Source organism: Anabrus simplex, chromosome 1 (assembly GCF_040414725.1).
Source record: "Anabrus simplex isolate iqAnaSimp1 chromosome 1, ASM4041472v1, whole genome shotgun sequence".
In the NCBI taxonomy this organism is placed as follows: domain Eukaryota; kingdom Metazoa; phylum Arthropoda; class Insecta; order Orthoptera; family Tettigoniidae; genus Anabrus; species Anabrus simplex.
In genome coordinates, this window is record NC_090265.1 from 500,286,180 (window position 1) to 500,311,314 (window position 25,135).

Genomic DNA, 25,135 nt, shown 5'->3' on the forward strand with positions numbered 1-25,135 from the left:
TTGGGGTCTTACCAGAGACTTATACGCCCTCTCCTTTACATCCTTACTGCAACCCCTAAACACCCTCATAACCATGTGCAGAGATCTGTACCCTTTATTTACAATCCCATTTATGTGATTATCCCAATGAAGATCCTTCCTTATATTAACACCTAGATACTTAAAATGATCCCCAAAAGGAACTTCCACCCCATCAACGCAGTAATTAAAACTGAGAGGAATTTTCCTATTTGTGAAACTCACATCCTGACTTTTAACTCCATTTATCAACATACCATTGCCTGCTGTCCATCTCACAACATTATCGAGGTCATTTTGCAGTTGCTCACAATCTTCTAAGGCCAACGGCCGTAGCCGTGTTGAAACACCGGATCTCGTGTGATCTGCGAAGTTAAGCAACATTGGGCGTGGTCAGGAGTTGGATGGGTTACCACGCGCTGTTGGTGGGGGGGAAGGGAATGGAGGAGCGGAAAGGAAATGGCCACCTTACCGCACGTAAACTCCGGCTCAGGAACACCTCTGCGGAGGTTCGGACCTGCCTTCGGGCAGAGTAAGCCTTACCTTTACAATCTTCTAAGTTATTTATTACTCTATACAGAATAACATCATCCGCAAAAAGTCTTACCTCTGATTCCACTTGTCCCTGGAAGATCTTTACTCTGCTCGACCCCACCACCTCAGAATGAAGTGTCCTACAAGAGTTGGCCAAGGGAGGTTAGATAGACAACAGCTTAGCACACATAATGCCTAGACTCAGCTTAAGACTCCGAGTTCGCTAACCCTTGCTCTCTCATGTCAGGTGCCCTTTTAGTAGCCTAGGCAGCCCTCTAGTTAGGTCTATACGAACAATATATCACCATTAGCTCCTGGTCCATCTCCTTAAAGTTAGTCTCATATAACCAACATACAGCGACCATCTTGCCTCGAGGGCCCTAACACTAGGAAGTTGCACACGGCCGCCATCTTGCGCGTTAGTCCCTAGGCCGTGTCCTTAAGTTCTATGTCTCCTCTGGACCAGCTTTCTCCATAAGAGCCTCTGTATAGCCGCTATCTTGCGCAGTAGCCCCTGGGCCAGCTCACATGAGTTAGTCCCATAAGAGCCTGTGTATAGTCGCCATCTTGCGCATTAGCCCCTGGTCCATCTCTGTTTTTTTCTACCTACTGCCTGGGTTATATTCCCGGTACGGTCAGATATTTAAGAATAACAGGAGGGCTATTATGTGGTTAAAGTGGTACATGTAGCTCACCTCCATTTGGGTTGTGCCTGAAAAAAACTGCATCACCTCGGAGCGAGGACACGAGTTTAGTCCGGCTCCATGGCTAAATGGTTAGCGTGCTGGCCTTTGGTCCAGAGGGCCCCGGGTTCGATTCTCGGTCGGGTCAGTGATTTTAATCTTCATTAGTTAATTGTGTATATGTGCCGTCTTCATCATTAGAATTCATCATAGGTAGAGCCCCAGCATCATAGACACGCAGGTCGCCCATACAGCGCTATCCCATACGCCATTAAAAATATATTATTTTTCACAAAACTGCCTTCCAATGAAGATAGCCCCACTCACTGAAAGAAATTTTATATAACAGCTATAGCAAATAGTACTCAAATATTTGGACTGAGATGGTGATTTAAGATTTGGTAAGATTTATTCACTACCGTCACAACAATCTCATCTCTAAGACAGGATGGTAAGCCAAATCTCTTTCTAAAATCTTCAAAAAACCTTAGTATGGCACCCCAAGCTACCAGTAAAGGACTGTAGATAAACCATGATTAAGTGATATTTATTCTAATAACGTGTAAAATAGATATAACATTATAGAGATCTAGTTATAATTTACAATATAGTAAGAAGGATTATTATAACATGCATGTATCAAAACCATTTGACTTATAATAAACAAATACTCTCTCCTCAATGTCTGGTGATCCGAAACGAGGGAAAGGGAGTATTCTATTCTATTCTATTCTATTCTATTCTATTCTATTCTATTCTCTCTGGGGTGATAGCAAATCAATGAACAATAGTTGTAAGCTACATTTCCGTATAATGAGGAAGGAATTGAGCTAAATTTCTGTTTTACAGAACCCAGTCATCATCCTGATGAGGTGGCATGTCTCAAGTACAATTCGCCAGACCTAGTCGCGCACTTCATACCTTAGCTCCTGCACTGGAAGAACCAACTCCGGAAGACCAATGTTCTACATATCATAGAAAAATGCTATGTATGTGGTGTGAGAAAATCAAAATCACAGATAGGTCTGAGGCGAACTTCAGTCCCATGGAAAAGCAGCTGGAAATGCCAGAAGATATGATAGCTCCACAGTTGTGAAACGGAAAGTACTGCTGTGGCCTGTAAAGACGAAGTACAAACAACATGTTTCCAGCCATTTCAATCCGGGAATAGGTATTTTTTGTCTGCAATCGTATCGTGATTCCTTTTGACGATCCTCTGTATCTGCAAATACATTAATCAGAAAGTAGGATCCTTTTACCTATTGCGGAAAAGTAAGACAAGAGATAAGATAAATTAATTGAGAACTTTATCAGCTATTCACCTCACCATTTCATCAGTAGTATGAGCACTTTGTCTTATCTTTCTCTACCATTTGAGAAACTGAAAATTCACAACCCTTTTTTTAAAGAACTTCGCTTTCGCTACATCGAGAAAAAATCGGACATGTTGATAGAATAAATTCATGTTCTCGTGTTGCGCTAAGTCGCGCAGCTCTGTCCATATTCGCATTCTAGGAAAGTAAGCTTCATGGACCTTTGCATTTCCCTTGCAAATGTTAAATCTCTGACACGGCCAGAAATCGAACCCAGGCCTCTGAGGTTAGCAGTTAACAGTGCTAACAGTTACGCTACGGAGGTGGGCACATATCGATAGACTTCATCCTCCTGTTCGCAGAAAATGAATGACACTGTGCAACCTTCCCATTGTTTCTGCAGCTAGGACCTGTTACATTGTCTATTGTTGCTGTACGCTCTTGGCCATAGTCTTATATCTAATGACTGTACATGTTGACGAGATCTATGTTCCTTCATTTCGGATCTACAGTATATAGTATAACAGAGAAACTTTCTATACGGCTTGTCTACATACTTCTCAGAATTTATCACCTAGAATTCATCTATACTAAGCTCACCGGACAAAAAATTAGTCAGTCCTGGAGAAATCATTACAAGCATCATTTAATAACGTGTGACTCCGCCTCTGGACTTGATAACCGCCTGAATTCGGTTAGAAAGTGAGTTCACAAGGTTGTGCAGGTATGTCGCATCCAGGTTAAGCCACTCGCTGAGGATTTGATCGCGCAGTTCCACCAAATTGCGGAAATGCTGATGTCGGAGATTTTCAATGGGGTTCAAGTCAGATGATGTCGCAGACCAATCGAGATGTAACAGGGTGGGGGAGTGTTCATAAAACCAGTCACATATGCGTCCAGCCCGATGAACTTTGCTGTTGTCATCTTGAAAAATCGGGGTATCAATTGCATACTCATCATGCAGATGTTGACTGAAAGGCAACAAACATGCTGGTTTATGTTAGTGGTCACATCAGTGAGCGAGCCCAATCCATGATACAAAAAGCACCCCCCCCCCCCAAAACATCACAGACCCACCTCCGACTTGAACCTGACCTTGCACACATCCAGGATAAAATGCTTCATTTGGCCTTTGGTGCACTCGACGACGTGCGTCATTGAAACACAAGCAAAAGCGTGATTCGTCAGACCACATTACATTCCGCCATTCAGCTACTGTCCACGTTCCATGATTTCTAGCCCATTGAAGAAGCGTAGCTTTATGTGCCTGTGTGAGGTGACCGACTGCAAATGTTCATTGCATTCAGTTCCCGTTGCAGTGTTCTCTCGCTAACAGTTTGGGATGGACCTTCATTCACTGACTGCAGCAATTTCTGTCGGATTTGGAAGCGATTTTGATTCACAAGCCGTGAAACGCATCTCCAGTCTCTCTCAGTCGGGATCTTTTACGACCACAATTTATTCTGACGTCGTGTTTCGTGGCCACGTGTAGTATGCCACTGATTGTAGACACGTTAAACACCAACAATCCAGCAACTTCACGCACCGTATGGCCATGGGCACGGCGAAACACGATTGCCCCTTTCTGCCACTCTGTCACATCTATCCATGTTGACGTACACTGTCCGATTGAAACATCAATGTCTCACTGATCACTGCTGTCTTATACCAAATACAGTACAGACAATACGCGACACTGAGCGAGATATCGAGGGACAGCTATTGGTGCTCACTCTAGCGGATAGACCTGAACAGTACTGATTCTCTCATAAGAGCACGTGTATTTTTGTGTGAAGTTTTTGGTGTTATTTATGCGTTTTCAGTGAGTTGACATAATTAAATAGTAGCGTGTGTCATTCCTTGATATCTCCTCTCAACATGAGAGGAAAGGTATGTGCTGTGTTTGGCTGCAGTAATTACGAAGTGCAGAAAAATACGCGATCGTTCTTCAGGTTCCCTCGTGACAAGAACATGTAAGTAATATTGTGTTTGCATATATATTCTTCCAGTGACAGATTTTTACAGTATTTCATAATCTTCTGACCTGCTCGACCCATATTTTAACTGGCTTAAAATGTAATACGCATACTTTATTCTATAGTGCAGCAGTTAACCTTCAATACCGATGTGTTGTTGTAGATGTGATCTGTGGGTTTTGAAATGTCGCAGAAGTGATTTGGATAAGGTGTACAAGAAAGAAGGGACGTTACGCTTATATAAGAATTATAAGATCTGTTCAGATCATTTCCAGGCCAGCGACTTTAAAAATCCTCGACTATACAGCCAAGGGTATGTTATATTTTTACTCTAATTGTACGTAAATATTCCTCAAAGCATCACTATCGACAACATTTTCATACTTTTCTTTCTTTAATCCCTCTTCTCAAATTAAAGCCGGAATTTTATAGATTTTCTTTCTGTTAGTAGGCTTCATGTTAAGAGGAAAATTGTCCAGTTTTTAAATGTTAATTCATTGCATCGTGTGTTAAGGAATGTGCCGATATTTTTATTGACAAGTGTCTTAATGTGATCATACAATGTTTTTAAATGAGAAAAAAAGACAAATCCAACCGTAAAAGTTCAGGCAGGAATGCTAAAGCTAAAAAAGCAATGCATAAATGAAAGATAAAGCCATTTCACAGCAGCCCATTTCGTATCTTGTTTGTGTGTCTAATTTCAGTCTTTGAATAATAACCTTTTAAATAATTCTTCATTCATTTATCCAAATTTGCTTTAGCAACTTCGAAGTTAATATCTCAATACCACTTTCTTTCTAGACGTAATTTATTTATCCACTTCCGTATATACATTTCCATTGATATTTGAATTTAGCGCGATTTGGTCAGGTCAAGTCACTAGGAGCGCCACCGTCGAATTGTCTCCCATTTTAGCAAGGCGAAATCCGTAAGTGTCGCGTATTGTCTCTACTGTATTTGCTTATACTCACGTAGAGGCAGAGCGCGTGCGATTGAGCTCGAGACTCGTTCGCTGTGCCATGTGTACAGGCTAAACGATCCATCTGTACGTGCGCACGCACTAGGGTGACTAACTTTTGTCCGGTGAGCTTATATGCCAAGTCACTATCATATTTATTTCAACAACAATAACATGAGAAGCAGAAATATTGTAGTTGGCAATATTTCTCTTGATCAAACAACTCCACATGTCTTTGTCCATCCTTTCTCATTAGACGTACATTGGTCGTACTCCATATGGCTTATTTCGAACACTGACCTTGGAAGTCCTTGTTGAATTCTTACATTCCTCTCCGTGGTTCTTTGGTCTGTATACGTACAGTCATCACTGTATCTCATACCAATGGCTTTTAGAGAGCTAAAATACGTCAGCTTCCTTCCTTTGGTTTACCTACACCAGAATTTCTTCGAAACAAAACTCTAGCATCTGTGAAGACCATTAACAACTACTGAAATGTTAAAATTCTGAATCGTTGTGATTACTTTCATTTGTTATAAATTTACCTATATCCGAGTGGCGATAACATGGTCATAAATTTCTAGTAGAGATCTGGAAGTGCAACAACTTATTTTCTATACATCATGAGTGGAATTCCCATGAACACCATTTTGTTTCTAATTTCTGACTTTCCATTAATCATGTTTACTCATGATTTTGATGATGATTATGGAACGGTATGTAGATGTCATTATCTAGAGACAACACAAAGGAGTGAGTGTGATTCTTGTTTGGAGTAAGAGATTCCAAATTTAAAGTGTCCATCAAACTTCTTCACCCTTTTGATATTAGAACTGTAAAGTACTCAGTCGCTGCTCAACGATCTTGTATGTGCACGTTTCTTCGGATACTGCTATTACTGAGGTGATGAGTGCCTTTGAAAGATTTTGCCCAATAAGCTGAATCATCAATCAGTTTTCCTTGGTTTCATTGGCTTCCGTATAGCAGCTTACAGCAGACACAATCTGCTGATCTTGTGATTTTGCTCAGGTATTTGTAATTCTGGTTCCAAATTTCTCACAGATCCTGAACATCATGATGTTGTGGTGTATTCTTATTTCTTTAAATATGAATGATTTTTACTGAATAAAAAGTATTTAATAAACTATAATAATTGATTATAATTAAGAATATATCTGACCTTGACCTACCTGTTCCCTTAATATTAACGTATTGTATTCACTGCTGTGAACTGTTGATCACCCGTAGAACTGAGTAGAATATAGCAACTCCGCAGCCAACCCATCGAATTGGAATTCATAAACGGATTGAACTAACTAAAACCTTCATAAAAGCACTTGTCTTAATACCTGAAAGGTTTCATCAGCATGTTTAGAAACTATACTTATGGGTCTTGAATAATTTTACCCAATTTTAAAGCGAGGTTTATAAATAACAGTATGTAATTTTACACATTATTTGACTGCATATATTTAGGCATTGTCGTCACGGCAACCTCCATATGTCCAGGAAAATGTTCAAACAAAAAATATAGTTACTAAGTAATATGGTATTTTACGAGAACCGAAATACCCAACGTGAGAGAGTTTCGTTGAAATGGAAGGGAAACAATTCAAAACGGTGTACAGATTAAAACATTCAGAAAGTATAGTATCAGCAACAATTTCTGTTGTTAGTGTTAGTCACTGTCGTTTTAGCGCTGAACTCCGGTTTCGACTCCTGGCACTGCCTTCGTAATGTCCAGGCCGTACTGTACCTCTGATGACGTCACACTTTGGGGGGACTTAAAGGCGATACGCATACGCTCCGCTTGAATAACACACTCGTTTAAATTACTTAAAGAACTGTTAACACCTTATAAAACCAAAACCTATCCTCAAATATTTGTTAATTCTGACACACAAGGCATATACTTCTCCGTAACGTTCTATTTCTCGCGTACATACGTTCGTTTGCGTGAGTACAGCCTAACACTTTGAGACATATTCTTGCGATTTTATCCATTTTCTGGTCAACTGGAACATTCACATCATACGCACTGACAGAAAACATGCAGCCAATTACCATTACTATTTATTACAAATATAAATTATATCTGTACCTCACTGTTTCCACTCCATGAACACTGCAGCTTTCCTGGACCTCTTACAGGAAGTTACACCAGTATGGAGTAGGTCTGCTCTCTTTGAAGCACTTTGTTGAATACACAAGTCGGTGTGAATTTTGGAAAAATTACTTAAAAATATATTCACCCAAATATATATAGGCCTACACTGTCCGGCCAGGTCTTCCAATTTCTTCCCGCAGTCAAAAATGACTAGGGAATCTGCCAACTGCATTGACTCCAAAGCCACGGATTTTGTGACACACTTAGGATCGTCTGAATTTAGAAATACCATCTTATATATATCTGGCACTAACACATAAAATACTTTGTACACCTCAATTCCAAGTTCTATTGACATGTCTGATGGATACTTTAAGCCCCTCGATTTAGGAAATTCAGATAGGGCCTATCTTACTTCTGAAGGTCATTCATAAATAAGATCTGAATCTGTCAGAAGATAAAATTTACATAAATCACACTGCTGTTTGATATTCATAATTTATTTATTTTTTAAAAGTATTTTTTTGCTATTTGCTTTTCGTCGCACCGGCACAGATAGGTCTTACGGTGACGATGGGAGAGGAAAGGTCTAGGAATAGGAAGGAAGCGGCCGTGGCCTTAATTAAGGTAGAGTCCCAGCATTTGCCTGGCGTGAAAATGGGAAACCACGGAAAACCATCTTCAGGGCTGCCAACAGTAGGGTTCGAACCCACTGTATCCCGAATACTGGATATTGGCCGCAGTTAAGCGACTGCAGCTATCGAGCTCGGTGATACTCATAAATAAGACTTGCATTTTCAAATACACCGAATTCAGATAAGCCGTAGGTCTGATTACATAAAAATATAGGGCCTACCTAATGTTACCGATGTTTATGACATAATAAAAAAAATTAACTCACCATCTGGACGGGACACTCTTATTTCTCTCAGGATGTGATTTTTAGGAAAGTGCTTAATACACACAACTGTGTTGTGATTAACTATTATATTCCCCCTGGGAATAGCCTTCTTCCATAACTTAACTCGTTCTTCATCAGAAGGAAACACTAATACCGGAGTGTACTCTCCTTGTTTATAATTGGCTTTGTAGCCAGGCACTCAGCAACTCTTAGGCATGGTGTTTTCCCTCACTGATCATCTTAATTCAAGTATATACAATTCGTGGTTAATAATAAAACACAGAATGCTCTAACTCAATTAATTTTACACTATAAATATAACTGTACACAAATAAACTACAAAATTAAAACACTGAAGAACGATCTTCTTAACCTATAGCTTCACATAAATACACACTCACACTAAGTTTCCTTCACTAATTAACGACTTTCCACTTAATAATGCAGTCGATGACGACTCATTCTCACATATATCTGAATGAACACGCGGCTATCGTTAAAAATTTCAATAAAACTGCGAAAATCTATGTTTAACTCTACTAACTCATGTGCTAAACTTCCCCCCTAACGATCAGCTGATTGCTTTCCCGCGCTCGTTACAGTACGGCCTGGACATCACGAAGGCAGTGCTCCTGGTCGGTTCATAAGCAGTGGTGAAAGGGGAAGCTTTGTAATCGAGTGACCAGAACACTGGTCTTGAGTTCGATTTCCGGAAGATCATAGCCTCGAATGGCAAATTCCTCTTGCTCGGGGAATGGATGTTAGTAGGTTATCTGTCGTACTTTATCCCTCTTCATCTGCACACATAACAATATCACAGATACACACAATAGTGAATACATACGATGGCACAATAAGCCTAAAAGCTCCAGTGATATATGTACATTTTTTAAAGTGTAGGCGATGTATGTTTCCCGGTTTCATTCTGACCTTACACTCCAATACTAGCTAGTTTCACCCAGTTCACCACTGCTCTCTAAGTAAAGGCATACTGACCTAAAACCTGTAGCCAGGCCGATGACCTTAGGTGTTAGGCCGCTTTAAACAACAAGCAAGAACATCAAACTTGTAGCCTACTATGTGAATCTCATCTCAACACTCAACTTCCGAGTTCATACCCGAAACCGGACTAAGTGGTGAAAAGAACATTATCAGCTTCTGCCCACTTATGTCAGAGCGTTCGTGTTCTGTCTGCCTGTATCAATGCACTTCGGAGACAGCGGGTTCAAACGTGACCACCGATAGAGAAGGCCACAGCATAGGAGCGTGACGTCATCACAGGTGGTTACACGAAGACCATTCTCCCGTTAGGCAACATGAAGTTGCTATATAGCTATTAATAAAAAGCGTTGCACTTGCACACGTTCTTAATTGTGTTATGTTTTAATTTAGAATGTAGCAGCTAAATAAACCTAACAAAGTTATTTTTGAAATATCGTCTGCAAAGAACATAAATAAAACATGATTTTCAGTATATATTCAAATCAAGATTTCTTACTCAAAATAATGCAGGCTAAACGTAAGCAGTATGTCCACAATAAATAAATAAATAAATAAATAAATAAATAAATGATAACTGAAAATAAAACATGTTCTCTTGAATCTCTAATACATTCATAATAGTTGTTAGATATTGTCAATCTGCCATAACTGAAGAAAGTATTGAATATGAGACTGTTTGTTGATTAATCAAACAGTATTCAGTTCACATACAAGCAATTTATGGTTTACTTACCACTACAAATCACTTAAGTAGAAGATCCATTGTGCATTCCAAAAATTTGAATCATACAGTACAATACTTATGAGAATATTCACCCTGCGAGGAATTTACGTACTGTACATAGTTTTATTTCAGAAGAATGTCAACAAAAAGAGATATTCTGTACTATTATGATAGCTATAGAATACGTTGTGTATTTAATACCGTACTCGTATAAACCGAGTATCCTAAGTACAGCATTGCGCACTTCAACAAATTCCTGCAAGACTCGCTTCTTTAAGGATTACTGAATTTGGGAAGATGGGTCTTGTAGATGGTCATAAATAAGTACAGTGAATAAAAATTACAGTTTATAATAAATACTGTCACTTTATTACAGAGAAATGATACAATTATGTCAACCAAATTGTTATTTTCTCAAAATAAATTTTACATAATGATCATAAAGAATTCAATCTAAGACTTCCAAGCGCCTGTTTCGTCAAACACACTTGTTTCCTGATAATGTCATGGGATGTGAAATGGAGCTCACAGACCTGAAAGTGGTAAAAAATAAAATAAAATGGAGATAATCTACTTACTTCTTTTCCAATAAGAATAGGTACAAATATAACATATATTATGTAACTATTTCTTGACCATTGGGACTTTTAAAGTCCCACTGTCATGAAACTGCATTCACATTTTATTGACAGAGTACAGATGGCATTTGAACATTGAGAATTGCGTTACATTTGTGATTACTGGTCAATAGGTGGCAGTTAAATCGTTATAACTAAGCTGTGGTATATAGCTGACTATGGATAAAGTGTAACCAATTCTAAATTTTTTATTAGCTTCTGTGAGAGTATAAAGAATCATGTGAAATTATAATTAGGATTTCAAACCAGAGATTGTTTCAGGGGAAAATATAATAATTTTAGCTCTTGCTACATTCATTTTCGTGAAATTTGTTGGGCAAATTATTTTCCTCGTTGGTTTCCTAATTTAAGATTTCTGAGTTTGAAGATAGTTTAAAAAAAGTCCAGTGACATATTTTGGGATCGGCCGATTCTTATGACGTAACTCGGATCAAAACTTAGGAACAGAGGCCTACTTCGATCAGCTTGAAGCCGTATCTCATGCGTAATACTTCCTCTGCATAATGTTTCGAACATTGAACATTCACTGGAAACTTGTGAAACGAAATTCCACTACCTTTAATTTATCGTGAATAAACCATGACTGGAACTGCAAATGCTTAACATCAGACAAATACATAATACATTCACAACCAACTCAGTTAATGAACATGTTTAAAGGCGCGAGCCTGGTAAACAGGGGGCAGGAAAGCGATCCTAGCGGCCCGGCATTGAACTTCAGTGTAACCACTTCCATAGCGTTTTACGGGCTCTGTTTCCAGGCCTTGTATTATAACGTAGGCAACGATTTTCCCTTTGATTTTCAAAGCTTTCAGATAGAGCAACACTAACGCTATCTGTAGGTGCTGACTGTGGAACTAGGACTTTCCTATAGTGCGATGTCTCAGCCCAGTAGACAGACTTACCAGCGTCTCTTCTTGCTCTCATTGGCTAGTATTTGGATCTCTCTTATAAAGGTGCTCTTATTGGCTACCATCTTAGACATGCTTTTAATGTTACTAATTTGAATTTACTTTATTATAAGACACGTCTAAAAATAAATTAATAATATTTAAATACGAAGTATAGTAAACTTACACCTAATAAATGAATGACAGCATCAAAACCCTTCAAGTACGTGCATTTTCTTGCCCGCCAATATTAGTTGCGGTATTATAACTCCAACAACTATTGTCTTCCAGTCTTAATAAGGTACTCCAGAGTACGCATATGGAAAAAATTGCTTAACTTGATGTTGTATACTCCGTTAAAGTCAGTTTCTAGTGAACGCGCTATGAGTGCTTTAAAACGAATTAAAACGTACCTATTTAAGGAATTGGATGACCAACCAGAGACTATCTAACTTGGGAACTCTAGCTATAGAGAAGACATTTCTGTGGAATCTTAGCCAGACGCCTGACTTCAAGACGAGAGTAATAGATATATTTGCCGAAATGAAGGGCAGGCGGATTAAACGCATTTACAAGAATATTGTTTAAGGTGACTTGTACGAAAAACTATTTATTTCTTATTTCTCTTATTAAATCTATATACTGGTAACAATGAAATATATTGCTATTTTTATTCTAAAAGTATGTTGTTATTTGACAACTCCCGCGGCCTATTTCGTCTATATTTAAAAATGAAGCAAGTGCACGTAGTGTTATAGGTTGTTATAGGGTTTGTCTTATTTTAAGAGTCATTAATATAATACTGATGTACGCGTCGAAAACAAAATTCCATATAATAATATCATTAAAATAATTTAAATAAAAGAAATCTCTGTCTACCCCCTTACTTAGTTCACGCTTCGCCACTGTATAGAATGGGTCTCGATTACGTAGGCTACGCATAATATTCGCTTTAGGAATCTTGTCATTATATTCTCTATAGTTTTGAATCGCCTAAAGATAGCTTTTGCAAATAATTTCCATAGCATAGATAACAATAGGACTGATTGTAGCTGGATTCCATAGAATTATACTATGGTGTTTACACATTAAATAACAGTCAAATCAGCAATAATGGAACTGAATTTATTTTGGATTTTGTTTATTTAAACCAAGATAAAAACAAAATATAGAACAAAAATTCAAACCGAGCGAGTTGGCCGTGCGATTAGGGTCGTGTAGTTGTGGGCTTGTATTCGGGAGATGGTGGGTTCGAACCCAACCGTCGGCAACCCTGAAGATAGTTTTCCGTGGTTTCCCATTTTCACACCGGGAAAATGCTGGGGCTGTACCTTAATTAAGGCCACGGCCGCTATCTTCCCAATCCTAGCCAAAAAACCTTCAATGTCTTAGTATGACGTTAAACCACTAACAAACAAAATCATAGTTTACAAAGAGACAATTTTATAGATAGATAGATAGATAGATAGATAGATAGATAGATAGATAGATTTTCTTATTATTCTTATTTCCTAGACTTTGTCCAGTTACTTGTGATCAGCACTACATGTGGATTTTATGCCGAGTTTTACGACTAGATGCCTTTCCCTGATATCAATTCTTGTGGGAAGATGCACAGTATTCATTCTTATGTATTTCTATGGTGGTTGGTAGTGTTGTGTGTTAGGAAGAGGAATGTTTTGGAGGAGCACAACCATTCAGTCCTCGAGTAGAGGAACTAAAGAGCCGTGGCTAATATCTTCAGCCTTGTAGCCAGTAACAGAAGGATGCTACGCTGATCTTTCGAGTAAAGAGCCGAACATATATATTGTTTCTATAATATACTTAAAAATTGATGGTTGGGATATTAACTTCATTAATCCCACCTCCGAATACGACCGTGAAATTAGATGACTGTCTGAAAAGGTGGTTTTGTGATTTAGTAAGATCGCAGGAAGGCGTCCTGTACAATCAAAATTGAAAGTACTGGTCTCGTGAGTGTCAGATTGCACAGAGGATGTGAACTTCCTTGCTAAAGTTGTATCCAATCAGCTGAGACTAAAGCACCATATCAAACTCCGTGCTCTGCCAAGGTCTCACTCCAAACTATAACGTTCATAACCGCTGAACTTCACACGTCTAGTCTAACCACAAGTAACCGCCGCCTGCTCTTCATTCGCTATCGTAAAACCGCCCACAACACAGAACTCGCGCTGTATCAAACATTCCTTCTAACTCGTAGCTTAAGGGTGTTAGCAGTGTCATCTATCGTTTTAATATATATCTTTAAACGGTATAAGATTAATATTATGCTGAAGAATTCACTGATTTTTCTTTTAACATCATGGACTATCACCGCACAGCGTGGACTACTCCAACCCATTCCAGATCAACCGGGATGGTGTAAGAACAGTAGTACATTGTAAGTATTGCAGAGAGGTATTATTATTATTTATATTATTCAATTTAAGGAACAAATTTTCAAATACAGGAACGAGGTAAATTTCTTTGAGGTAACAGATTTTTCAAAATTAAAAAAAGAATATTCAAGTATAACTACCCTTTCATATAAGATTAGGTATATTATTGCTTCTCTTATGACCATGCATAATTCTATGAACTTTCAAGTAAAAGTAATATTAGTTCAGCGCCTTCCATTACTGACGTTCCATCCATTCTTATCCAGTTATATAAACTTTAAATTTTCAGGTATGTGCTTTTTCAAGTTCATTTTACTGAGACCTCTTTAACAAAACACAGTTGGCACTGAACAATGACTTTCTAATTATTGGAAATCTTTCTGAATTAGCAAATCCTAATTCTGAGTTTCGCTTATTCGTAAACTTCCGTTAAAAGAGTTTATCAAAATCGTCAATAACAGCAACACCGTTTACAATGTTTTTCTTTTTCTTTTTTATAATTAGCATTAAAGACTTTGACACCCTCATACACATTACAATAACACACCTTTTTTTGCTAGTGGTTTTGCGTCGCGCCGACACAGACAGGTCTTATGGCGACGATGGGATACGAAAGGTCTAGGAGTTGGAAGGAAGCGGACGTGGCCTTAATTAAGATACAGCCCCGGCATTTGCCTGGTTTGAAAATGGTAAACCACGGAAAAATCTTCAGGGCTGCCGACAGTGGGATTCGAACCCACTATCTCCCGGATGCAAGCTCACAATAACACACTCGCAGGAGGTGAAAATAATTCGGTCGTGGTGGTGGTGGCGGCGGCGATTACTATTTTAAGAGGAACTACAACTTGGCAACCATCCTCTATTAATACTAATCATAAGGAAATCCCACTTCGAAGAATTAAGGTATCAGGAAAAGGAAAGGAAAGGACCACGAAGGGCGTGAAAAAGGAAGACTACCCAGGCCTCGAAAGAGAATAAGAGTTGACCAAGGAAGGTCAGATAGGAAATATGAAAGCTAGGATCCTGACACAAGTAAGTAGAAGCAATGCCAGGCTCGACTAGGGGAGCCGTGGTGGCCAATGCACGTTCCAAAATTCAGAGCCCCTGGTCCCCCTTTTAGCCACATCCTACGACAAGCAGGGGATACCGTGGATGTATTCTTTCGCCCCTACCCATAGGGGGAACAGGGTCGGAAAAGAACAGAAGTTGACTGAGGGAGGTAGGATAAGGGAAATTCAACTAGGACCTCTGTGGCCGCCAACCTACATTCCCAAGATAAGAGCTCCTCGAATCCTCTTTTTAAGTTACCTCTTACAGAATACAGGGGATACCGTAGATGTTGTCTGTACTACCACCCTACCCACATGGGATGGAACTAGTCTCCAGCCGCAAGTGAGCCTTTAGTGTAGAGCTCGGTTTGTACTGAGAATTTGAAAATATCAAAATCAATAAACAAATAGCGTGCAAGGTGCCTGGTGCCCGGAATTTATAAGGCTCTGTGTTAAGGGCATGGAAAAGAGTTAATTGCCAACCTTCTGTACTTCTGATAGCCTGACACAATGAGGCAGAAGATGGCGATGAACCAGAAGAAGATGTAATTTAGATTGCAGAATCTGGCTAATCTTCAGTGTAATTGGAACTGTGGAAAGATGTGTAGCATCTACGACACTTTGGCCTTTGCATGGAACACTCCATAGATTGAGCTAAGGGTTTTCTTAGGAGATATCTACCCATACTGTTACAACTACTGTATTATGATTATTGAAATTAGATTGGAGCTAGAATGAAGTATCTTCTGATATTAATATGCTGCAAATGGTGTTTGTTCATTCTTGGTCCAACAGAGTAAAATATATCGTTGCTGAAAGAAATTTCTTGAATTTGCTCAGTGTGGAAAGCTGATTTCGTCTGACAGTACCTAATAACTATTCGATTTGTTCCTTTTCTTCCTCCATATTCCAAATTTGCCTCCAATGGTATCAATCAATCTGCATTCAGCGCATTCACCCCGATGGCAGATTCCCTATCAGTTGTTTACCTAGTCTTTTCTTACATAATTTCAGAGAATTTAGAAATTTATCGAACATCTACCTTGGTAAATTATTCCGATCCCTACCTCCCCTTCTTATAAAAGAATACTTGCCCCAATTTGTCCACCTAAATTCCAACTTTATCTTCATATTGTGATCTTTCCCACTTTGAAAAACGCCACTCAAATTTATTCGTTTGTTAATGTTATTTCACGCCATCTCTCCACTGATAGCTCTAAACATATTGCTTGCTCGACTCCTTTCTCCCAAGTCTTCCCAACCCAAATTTTACAACATTTTGGTAACGTTACTCTTTTGTCGGAAATCACCCAGGACAAATCGAGTTGCTTTTCTTTTGATTTTTTTTTCATTTCTCGAATCAAATAATCCTAGTGAAGGTCCCATACACTGGAACCATACTCTAATATTGTGGTCTTACCAGAGACATATATGCCCTCTCCTTTACATTGTTACTACAACACCTAAATAGCATTATAACTGTATGAAGAGATATGTAACCTTTGTTTACAATTCCGTTTATGTGATTACCCCAATGAAGAAATCTCCTTATATTAACACTAAGGCACTTGCAGTGATCCCCAAGAGGAACTTTTACCCAATCAACGCAGTAATTAAAACTGAGAGGACTTACAGATAGATTTATTGACCACCAACAGGCTATTCCCAATTACACATGGCATACTACACCTATAATCTATTTCCTACCACTAACTTATTATTTGTTATGCATTTTATTGTGAACATTACGTTAGCACATTTGCGACGCAGCAGTAAATTCTCCATTTACTGCAAAAGTCATCATATAATGAAGACGTCATCTTAATTCCGAAGCCCCTGTAACTCACCCACTTCATAGATTTTACCTTCACTCCCTCTAGTGAGTCAGTTAAATATCATTGGGATGGTATCCAGATCTCTGTACCATATTCCAACCCTGACCTAATATAGAAAATATATAGCGTTTTCAGGGTTCGAACAGAAACAAAATCCCTACAATTTCTCTTAAGAAAACCCCAAAACCTAAGCGATTTCCTTGTTATAAAATCTATATGGTCCTGGAAGGAGAGGCCATTTGCATTGCTTAATATGATACCTAAATTACTGATGACCGGGCAAGTTGGCCATGCGTGTAGAGGCGCGCGGCTGTGAGCTTGCATCCGGGAGATAGTAGGTTCGAATCCCACTATCGGCAGCCCTGAAAATGGTTTTCCGTGCTTTCCCATTTTCACACCAGGCAAATGCTGGGGCTGTACCTTAATTAAGGCCACGGCTGCTTCCTTCCAACTCCTAGGCCTTTCCTATCCCATCGTCGCCATAAGACCTATCTGTGTCGGTGCGACGTAAAGCCCCTAGCAAAAAAAAAAAATTATTGATGTTATCTACACGGTTTAAATATGCGCCGTTGAAAGCATAATTTTACTCGAGTAAAGCTGATTACATTGCATTTCGAAACATTGACTTGCAACATCCACACTTCTTGCACCACTCATTCATCTGATTCCAAAAGTTTGCAGTCGTTTTCTGACTCTATTACCTTAAAGATTTTTAAATCATCTGCATGTAAGAGACACTTGCTCGACTGGAAGGTAGAAGGAAAATCATTAATCACCAAAATGAATACAATAGGGCCTGGAATTGAACCTTGTGGAACGGAAAAGATAGAAATCCTTCAGATTTTGCAAGACAAGTCCTACCGGACAGATAAGATTTCAGCCATTCTAGGATACTTCCATGAACCCCATACTCAGATAATTTAAGAATCAGGGCATTGGTTTGCTCCGTGTCGAAAGCTTTCGAGGGATCAGTTTATATGGAGTCTATCTGTTAGCTATTGTCCAAAGATTGGGGGATGTAATTACAATATAAGCGAAGGTTTGACACCGTGGGACGCTTATGAACAAAACCATGCTGTTCATTTGAAAGGTATTGGTTTAAGCAGGTGTACAGTCGCTCGCATAAGTATTCGTCCATGTGTCCTTTTCACATACTGAACTCCAAAACTGCATTACAAGGCTTCGGATACGTTCAGAAACAAATATGCTGTGAATATGCAATATATATGTACTATAATACCGGAAGAATATACCTCTAGCACGTCAGTACTCTTTAATAATAAAGAATAAGTGTGGTTGGGCTAGGAAATGGCAACGCAAAATTCGTCCGCATTGTGCATTATCTTGTGTAACGAACACAGCATTGAGGAAGGGGGACACATCACCAAGCTCAGTCCATCAGTGATACGTACAGTACGGATGGGCTGCGAACGGAGTCGCGAAGAGTCGAGACTGCTACCTCTGGAACCGACACTCTCGACTCCAGTGTCGACTTCACTGATGCACTAACGCCATCTAACAAGTATTGTGGGAACTGCTTGGAATTATAGTACCACGTTCGTCTCTTGGTAACTTGTGATACGATATAAATTTCGTGTGGCTATTTTAGCCGAGTGCAGCCATTGTAAGGCAGACCCTCCGATGAGGGTGGGCGGCATCTGCCATGTGTAGGTAACTGCGTGTTATTGTGGTGGAGGATAGTGTTATGTGTGGTGTGTGAGTTGCAGGGATGTTGGGGACAGCACAAACACCCAGCCCCCGGGCCATTGGAATTAACCAATTAAGGTTAAAATCTCCGACCCGGCCGGGAATCGAACCCGGGACCCTCTGAACCGAAGGCCAGTACGCTGACCATACAGCCAACGAGTCGGACTGTGATACGATGAATACAAGATGATTATTATCCAGCAAACATTAAATATTGTTTCGTGATCTTATCATCGTTGGTGTTAATGTTGTAGGTCTAGTTTGGTGACGATGATGATAATGATGACGATAATAGTAGTGGTAATAATAATCTCACAGTATACGTTTACATAATCGCCAATATTAACTTCAATCAGTTCATCCCCACGATGTAGGGAGCAAAGCGTCCGCCTGTCACCCGGCGGCCTCGGGTTCGATTCGCGGCCGGGTTAGATTTTTTAATTGTAAATGATTCATATCCCTGGCCTGGGGCATAAAACAGAAAAAAAAGAAGCGAGTGCTTAGAGTTTTATTGTACAACAAATATTTTAACAAACATTGTGCGTCATAACAGCCACCTTCGCAGTCTAGGGAGGCCCCGGGATCGATTCCGGCCAGGTCAGGGATTTTTTCTTGTATCTCAGATTTCGAGATGACGGTGGGGTAGAGACCGGGTCTAGAAAGCCAAGAATAACGGTCAAGAGGATTCGTCGTGCTGAACACACGTCACCTCGTAATCTACTGGCCTTCGAGCTGGGCAGGGGTCACTGGGCAGGGGACTGTCGCGAAAAGGGGCTTTTGTGTATAATAATAATAATAATAATAATAATAATAATAATAATAATAATAATAATAATAATAATAATGTCCGCCTCTGTGGTGTAGTGGTTAGCGTGATTAGCTGCCACCCCCGGAGGCCCGGGTTCGATTCCCGGCTCTGCCACGAAATTTGAAAAGTGGTACGAGGGCTGGAACGGGGTCCACTCAGCCTCGGGAGGTCAACTGAGTAGAGGTGGGTTCGATTCCCCCTCAGCCATCCTGGAAGTGGTTTTCCGTGGTTTCCCACTTCTCCTCCAGGCAAATGCCGGGATGGTACCTAACTTAAGGCCACGGCCGCCTGGGCGAGGTACTGGTCATACTCCCCAGGTGTATCCCCCGACCAAGAGTCTGAAGCTCCAGGACACTGCCCTTGAGGCGGTAGAGGTGGGATCCCTCGCTCAGTCCGAGGGAAAAACCGAACCTGGAGGGTAAACAGATGAATAATAATAATAATAATAATAATAATAATAATAATAATAATAATAATAATGCCGCCTCTGTGGTGTAGTGGTTAGCGTGATTAGCTGCCACCCCCGGAGGCCCGGGTTCGATTCCCGGCTCTGCCACGAAATTTGAAAAGTGGTACGAGGGCTGGAACGGGGTCCACTCAGCCTCGGGAGGTCAACTGAGTAGAGGTGGGTTCAATTCCCACCTCAGCCATCCTGGAAGTGGTTTTCCGTGGTTTCCCACTTCTCCTCCAGGCGAATGCCGGGATGGTACCTAACTTAAGGCCACGGCCGCTTCCTTCCCTCTTCCTTGCCTATCCCTCCCAATCTTCCCATCCTTCCACAAGGCCCCTGTTCAGCATAGCAGGTGAGGCCGCCTGGGCGAGGTACTGGTCATACTCCCCAGTTGTATCCCCCGACCAAGAGTCTGAAGCTCCAGGACACTGCCCTTGCGGCGGTAGAGGTGGGATCCCTCGCTCAGTCCGAGGGAAAAACCGAACCTGGAGGGTAAACAGATGATGATGATGATGATGATAATAATAATAATAATAATGCAACAAGACTTCACGTGGTCCTTGAATTATAATGAAAACGTACAACCCGTTTTCCTGTCAGTGACCGGGTCTGGAATGGAATGAATGAAGCCCCCATCCTGCGGCGAAGATAGGAATTGTACCGGCTGCCGAGGCCTGCTGCACTCCTCTGGGGCAATGATGAATGACTGACAGATGAAATGAAATATTGGAGAGTATTGCTAGAATGAAAGATGACAAGGGAAAACCGGAGTACCCGGAGAAAAACGAATCTCACGTGGAGTGATCGGGATTTGAACCACGGAATCCAGCGGTGAGAGGCCAACGCGCTGCCACCTGAGCCACGGAGGCTTTAGGTGGTTTAATCTATCTTCGAATTATGTTAGTGGATTTACCCATATTAGTTTTGTTTTCATCGTTCATGTGGAATTCATAATGATTTACCATCGACATCTGTTTATCGATTTCCTGATCACGACAAATAAAGACGTGAAATTAAATGTCCGTGGTCTGCTATGACGATACTTTCTGACTTGACACGTTTAGTCTTATTTCAACTACACCTTTACGCTCGTCGTCTTCGTTAACGATACCGTACTTCACTCTACAATACTCTTAAAAAACCCAATGGGCAAATGAGCAGCAACGTGCATGATATTCCATGTTATTTTCCGCGCCTCGACACGCAAGCGGCCCCGCAGTGAGAGTCAAGTTCGCTGGAGTCGTGAGGCTTCATGCGAAGCGACCGTGCGGCCCCGCAATGCGCATCAGGGTAACTTGGAGTCGAGAGGCTTCATGCGAACCGAGACCGGTGTTCGGAGTCGATGGAGTCGACGCTCTCGATTCCAGGCTTCAGTCGCGCCCATCCCTAACGTACAGTGTCGGTGAGACAACATCTAGTGCATGCCCCGAGTACGATGGGAAAGATAAGGAAACGAACTGTTGTTGAACGCCAACGAATTATCCAACTCCACATACTTGGTAATTTGTGAAGAGTAATTGCTGAAAAACAGAAATACCGCGAACTACAGTCGCAAGTATCATTCAACGATACAAGACCAGTGTAACTTAATCAATAGAGAAAGAACTGGGCGGTTGAGGAAGCTGACAACACGCAAAGAGCGAAGCGTAATACGCACCGTCCAGAAAAATCCTCATGTGTCTGGACCTGTGCTTTGAACAGAAGTACAAACCTCCACTGGGAGGAACATCAGCACCGACTCCGTACGACGTATGTAACACAGAGCTGGTTTGCAGGGGCGTACAAGTCGGAAGAAGCCCTGGATAAGTGAGGTGAACCATAAGAAAAGGCTGGCGTTCGCCAAACAGTACGTTATGAAGCCACCAGCATTATGGAAACGCTTGTTGTTTGCGGACGAGAGCAAATTCTGTTTATTCATTTGCTCTGGAAAGCGACGTGTATGGAGAAAGAAGAACGCCGGGCTCCAAAGTCAAAATCTGCAACCAACCGCAAAATATAGAGGAGGTTCCATAATGGTATGCAGGTGTATGTCGGCGGCTGGGGTAGCCAACTGCCATATAATACCTGAACGGATACATAAGATGGTTTATTTGAGTATATTAAAGCAACACTTAACACCCAGTGTGGCAAAATTAGGTCTTAGTTGTGGATACTTCTTCCAGCAAGATACCCACTGCTCGTGTTGTTAGGGAATGGCTACTCTACAATTCACCTCATGTGCTGCAGTCACCCGCCACTCCCCAGGCTTAAACCCCATACATCATTTATGGGAGGAATTAAAATGTACACTGAGCAAGCAGCGTATTCAAAATAAAAAAGCTCTGAAGCAATACTTCACGGAAGAATGGCACGAAATAGGCCCGGAAGTGACAGAAAAACTGGTGACATCCATGCCGAAACGCCTTCAAGCCGTGATTGGTTCCAAAGGACGTTCGACACACTACTGATATTTAGGAAACGACTGAACATTCCTTGACTTCTTATTGTGGGCGAATACTTTTCCAACGCGACTTTTCTGCAAGCTGTGTGATTGTTTTTTTATTTGTTCCATATGCCAGTGCTTAGGGTGCTATAAATTATGTGCCCAGATATTCAGATGGCAAATAAAACATACGATTACTTGTTTGAAATTAACTTCTTTATTATACTGGCGCTATTGACTATTGTCCTCACATGAAGAGCGCGGACGAATAATTTTGCGAGCGGCTGTATATCCTCCTATACACTATGCTCTCAGCCATCTCTGACAGTAGTGATTGCAGAACAACAGGCCTGTATTATCAAATTTATGGAACTACATAGGCTCTCTTCCACTCGAAGGAGAAATATCCAGCTTGAAAAGACGTGTTCAATAAGCTGGTTAGTGGGATAGCTAACTCCGAAACACACGCTTTTAACACAACACCAGGTATATTATCCGGTCCATTTGACTTACTGATGTCAACTGCCGAAAGAATTTTCATAACCTCACTGGCAGACGTCACCACGGTTTCCAGCGTAGAGTCGCAGAGAAATTCGAAAGTGTCTGCAAGAAATTTCAGGATGTCTTGAGTATTGCTCACTTCTCGATCGCCATTAAACACCCTAGACCAGGGATGGCGAACCTATGCCACGCGTGTCACTAGGTGACACGTGAACAGGATTTCGGTGGCACGCCACATGAACATATTAAACATTTTATATACGTCTTGTGCTACAGACTATACAATATCACACGGTTCGTATAGTCATAGTGTTTCACGTGTGAGAAATAAATATCGAAAACCTGGCTGTCAGTCGGTCAGTGAGTGAAGTTTGACGTGTGTGTGGTAGCCAGTAGCGCGTAATTACTCGTTGTGTGTTACAGTTTATTGAATGTCGTTTGTATACGGACCTCACAAACATGTTTTGGGTGCCGAAAAAACAGAAACTTAACAAAAGCAGTAACCGGATTCTTGAAGAACAGTGGACAACGGAATTCAGAGTGATAGAAATAAGCAATAACGCTTTGTGTTGCCTGTGACTGAAAACCGTCGTGTCCCGCACATTTAATGTAGGCCAAAAGCATCATTTCCGGACGGTTCGTTCCATGTCAAATGAAGAAAGAAGAGAGCTCGTTTCACAGAAAATGGAAGAATACACAAAGCAAACTATTTGTTTTGTATCATCTTTCAGGTCAAACAATAATATCAGTGGGGTTGTTTCCATCTGTCTCACTGCATGTTAGAGCATGGGAAGCCGATTTTTGACGGTGAGTTCTTGAAAGAGACTTTCTTATCGACGTCCGATACATTAATTGAAGACTTTCCTAACAAACAGCAAATAATTAACAGAATTAAAGAAATGCCAGGCAGCCGAAATACTGTCAAGGGTAGATTAATAAGAATGAGTGAACATGTTTCGGAGCATTTGAAAGCTGATTCGGATAACTCCCAGATGTATTCAGTATGTCTTGATGAAAACACGTATGTGACCTTACAAGAAAGGATTGCTATTTTGTCTGATTTACTTGTGAAAATATGATGAGGGGAGGTAGGAATTAGTAAAATTGTTAAGTTTACGAAATATGACAATAGGTAAGGATATAATGAAGGATGTGAAGCAAGAACTTGTATTAAAAATGGGCTTTGGCTTACAGAATAGTCTCAAGTATGGTGGGTATTCGCAATGGGTTTGTACAATTTCTTAAAGAAAACGTTAAACACCCTACAATGAACGTTGTGAAGTCAACTGTTAGAATCCGCCTTGGTTCAGACCTATGTGCTTCTTGAGTGTTACTGAAGACAAGAAGTTATGAACCTAATATAAATGACATGGGTACTAAATGTGAGAACGATATTTCACACGAAGTTCATTAGCAATATTAGTATTTTAATTGTTTTATCTAATAATATTTAATGACGAGGAATGTTACAATGGGAGCTTGTTATATATTTTTACAAGTAATGTTACGTATTCTCGAAATACTTAAAAATGTATATTTGATGTTTTTACAAAATACAACCACGAAACGTGCAGTCAAATGTATATACAAGATATATATTAAATTAAATAAGTAAATAAATCACTAAAAGGATAACTTATTATGAAACATAATTGGGAATTAAGAAAGGAAGTCGTGCGGTGGGGGGGGGGGGGTGAGCCATTCCTTAAAAGAAAATAACAAGTGGCACAGTAAACAGTTGAGAAAAATAAAACAGACTTAAAATGGCACACTAACTGGAAAAGGTTCGCCATCCCTGCCCTAGACGGAAGAAGAGTTGACTTTCTTTTATTGTTTATACAGTATAGGCCTATAGTTCCAGAACTGCTTGGGATTGGTATGTATGTCCTCTTCGCCTGATTTTAACATATTCTCTATATTTACATTCCTGGTTGTATTATAGAACAATCTAGAAATGCCATACTCACGATAGTCACAATTTACGAGTAGTTGTGTCCTTATTTGAATAATCATATCTCCAATAGGTGTGAAGCGTCTACGTATACTGAAGAGCGTATCGTAATATTTATGCACTCGCTTTCGAAGGTTAATTATTTAATCCATAACTGTAGAACTGTATGACAACTTTCTATTACTTTTAACATACCAGACGTATCAGCCTTGCGAAAAATGTATGTAATTTACATGTGATAACACAGACAGCAGTTAGGTAGAAATGA

At 40.3% G+C, this 25,135-nt stretch overlaps 1 protein-coding gene across 2 annotated transcripts in view; it reads left to right on the forward strand.

Moving 5' to 3' along the window:
* LOC136857020 (tenascin-X) overlaps positions 1-25,135 on the forward strand; it is a 179,699-nt gene that overhangs the window by 62,977 nt on the left and 91,587 nt on the right. The window contains exon 4 of one of the 2 annotated variants that reach the window (XM_067135364.2): positions 2,085-3,526. The exons of the other annotated variant lie outside the window; for it this stretch is intronic. Within the exon in view, the coding sequence (XP_066991465.2) occupies positions 2,085-2,161 (77 nt within the window). The 3' untranslated portion in view covers positions 2,162-3,526. Of the gene's footprint in view, positions 1-2,084; positions 3,527-25,135 lie in introns of those variants that run through there. 2 annotated transcript variants of the gene reach the window in all.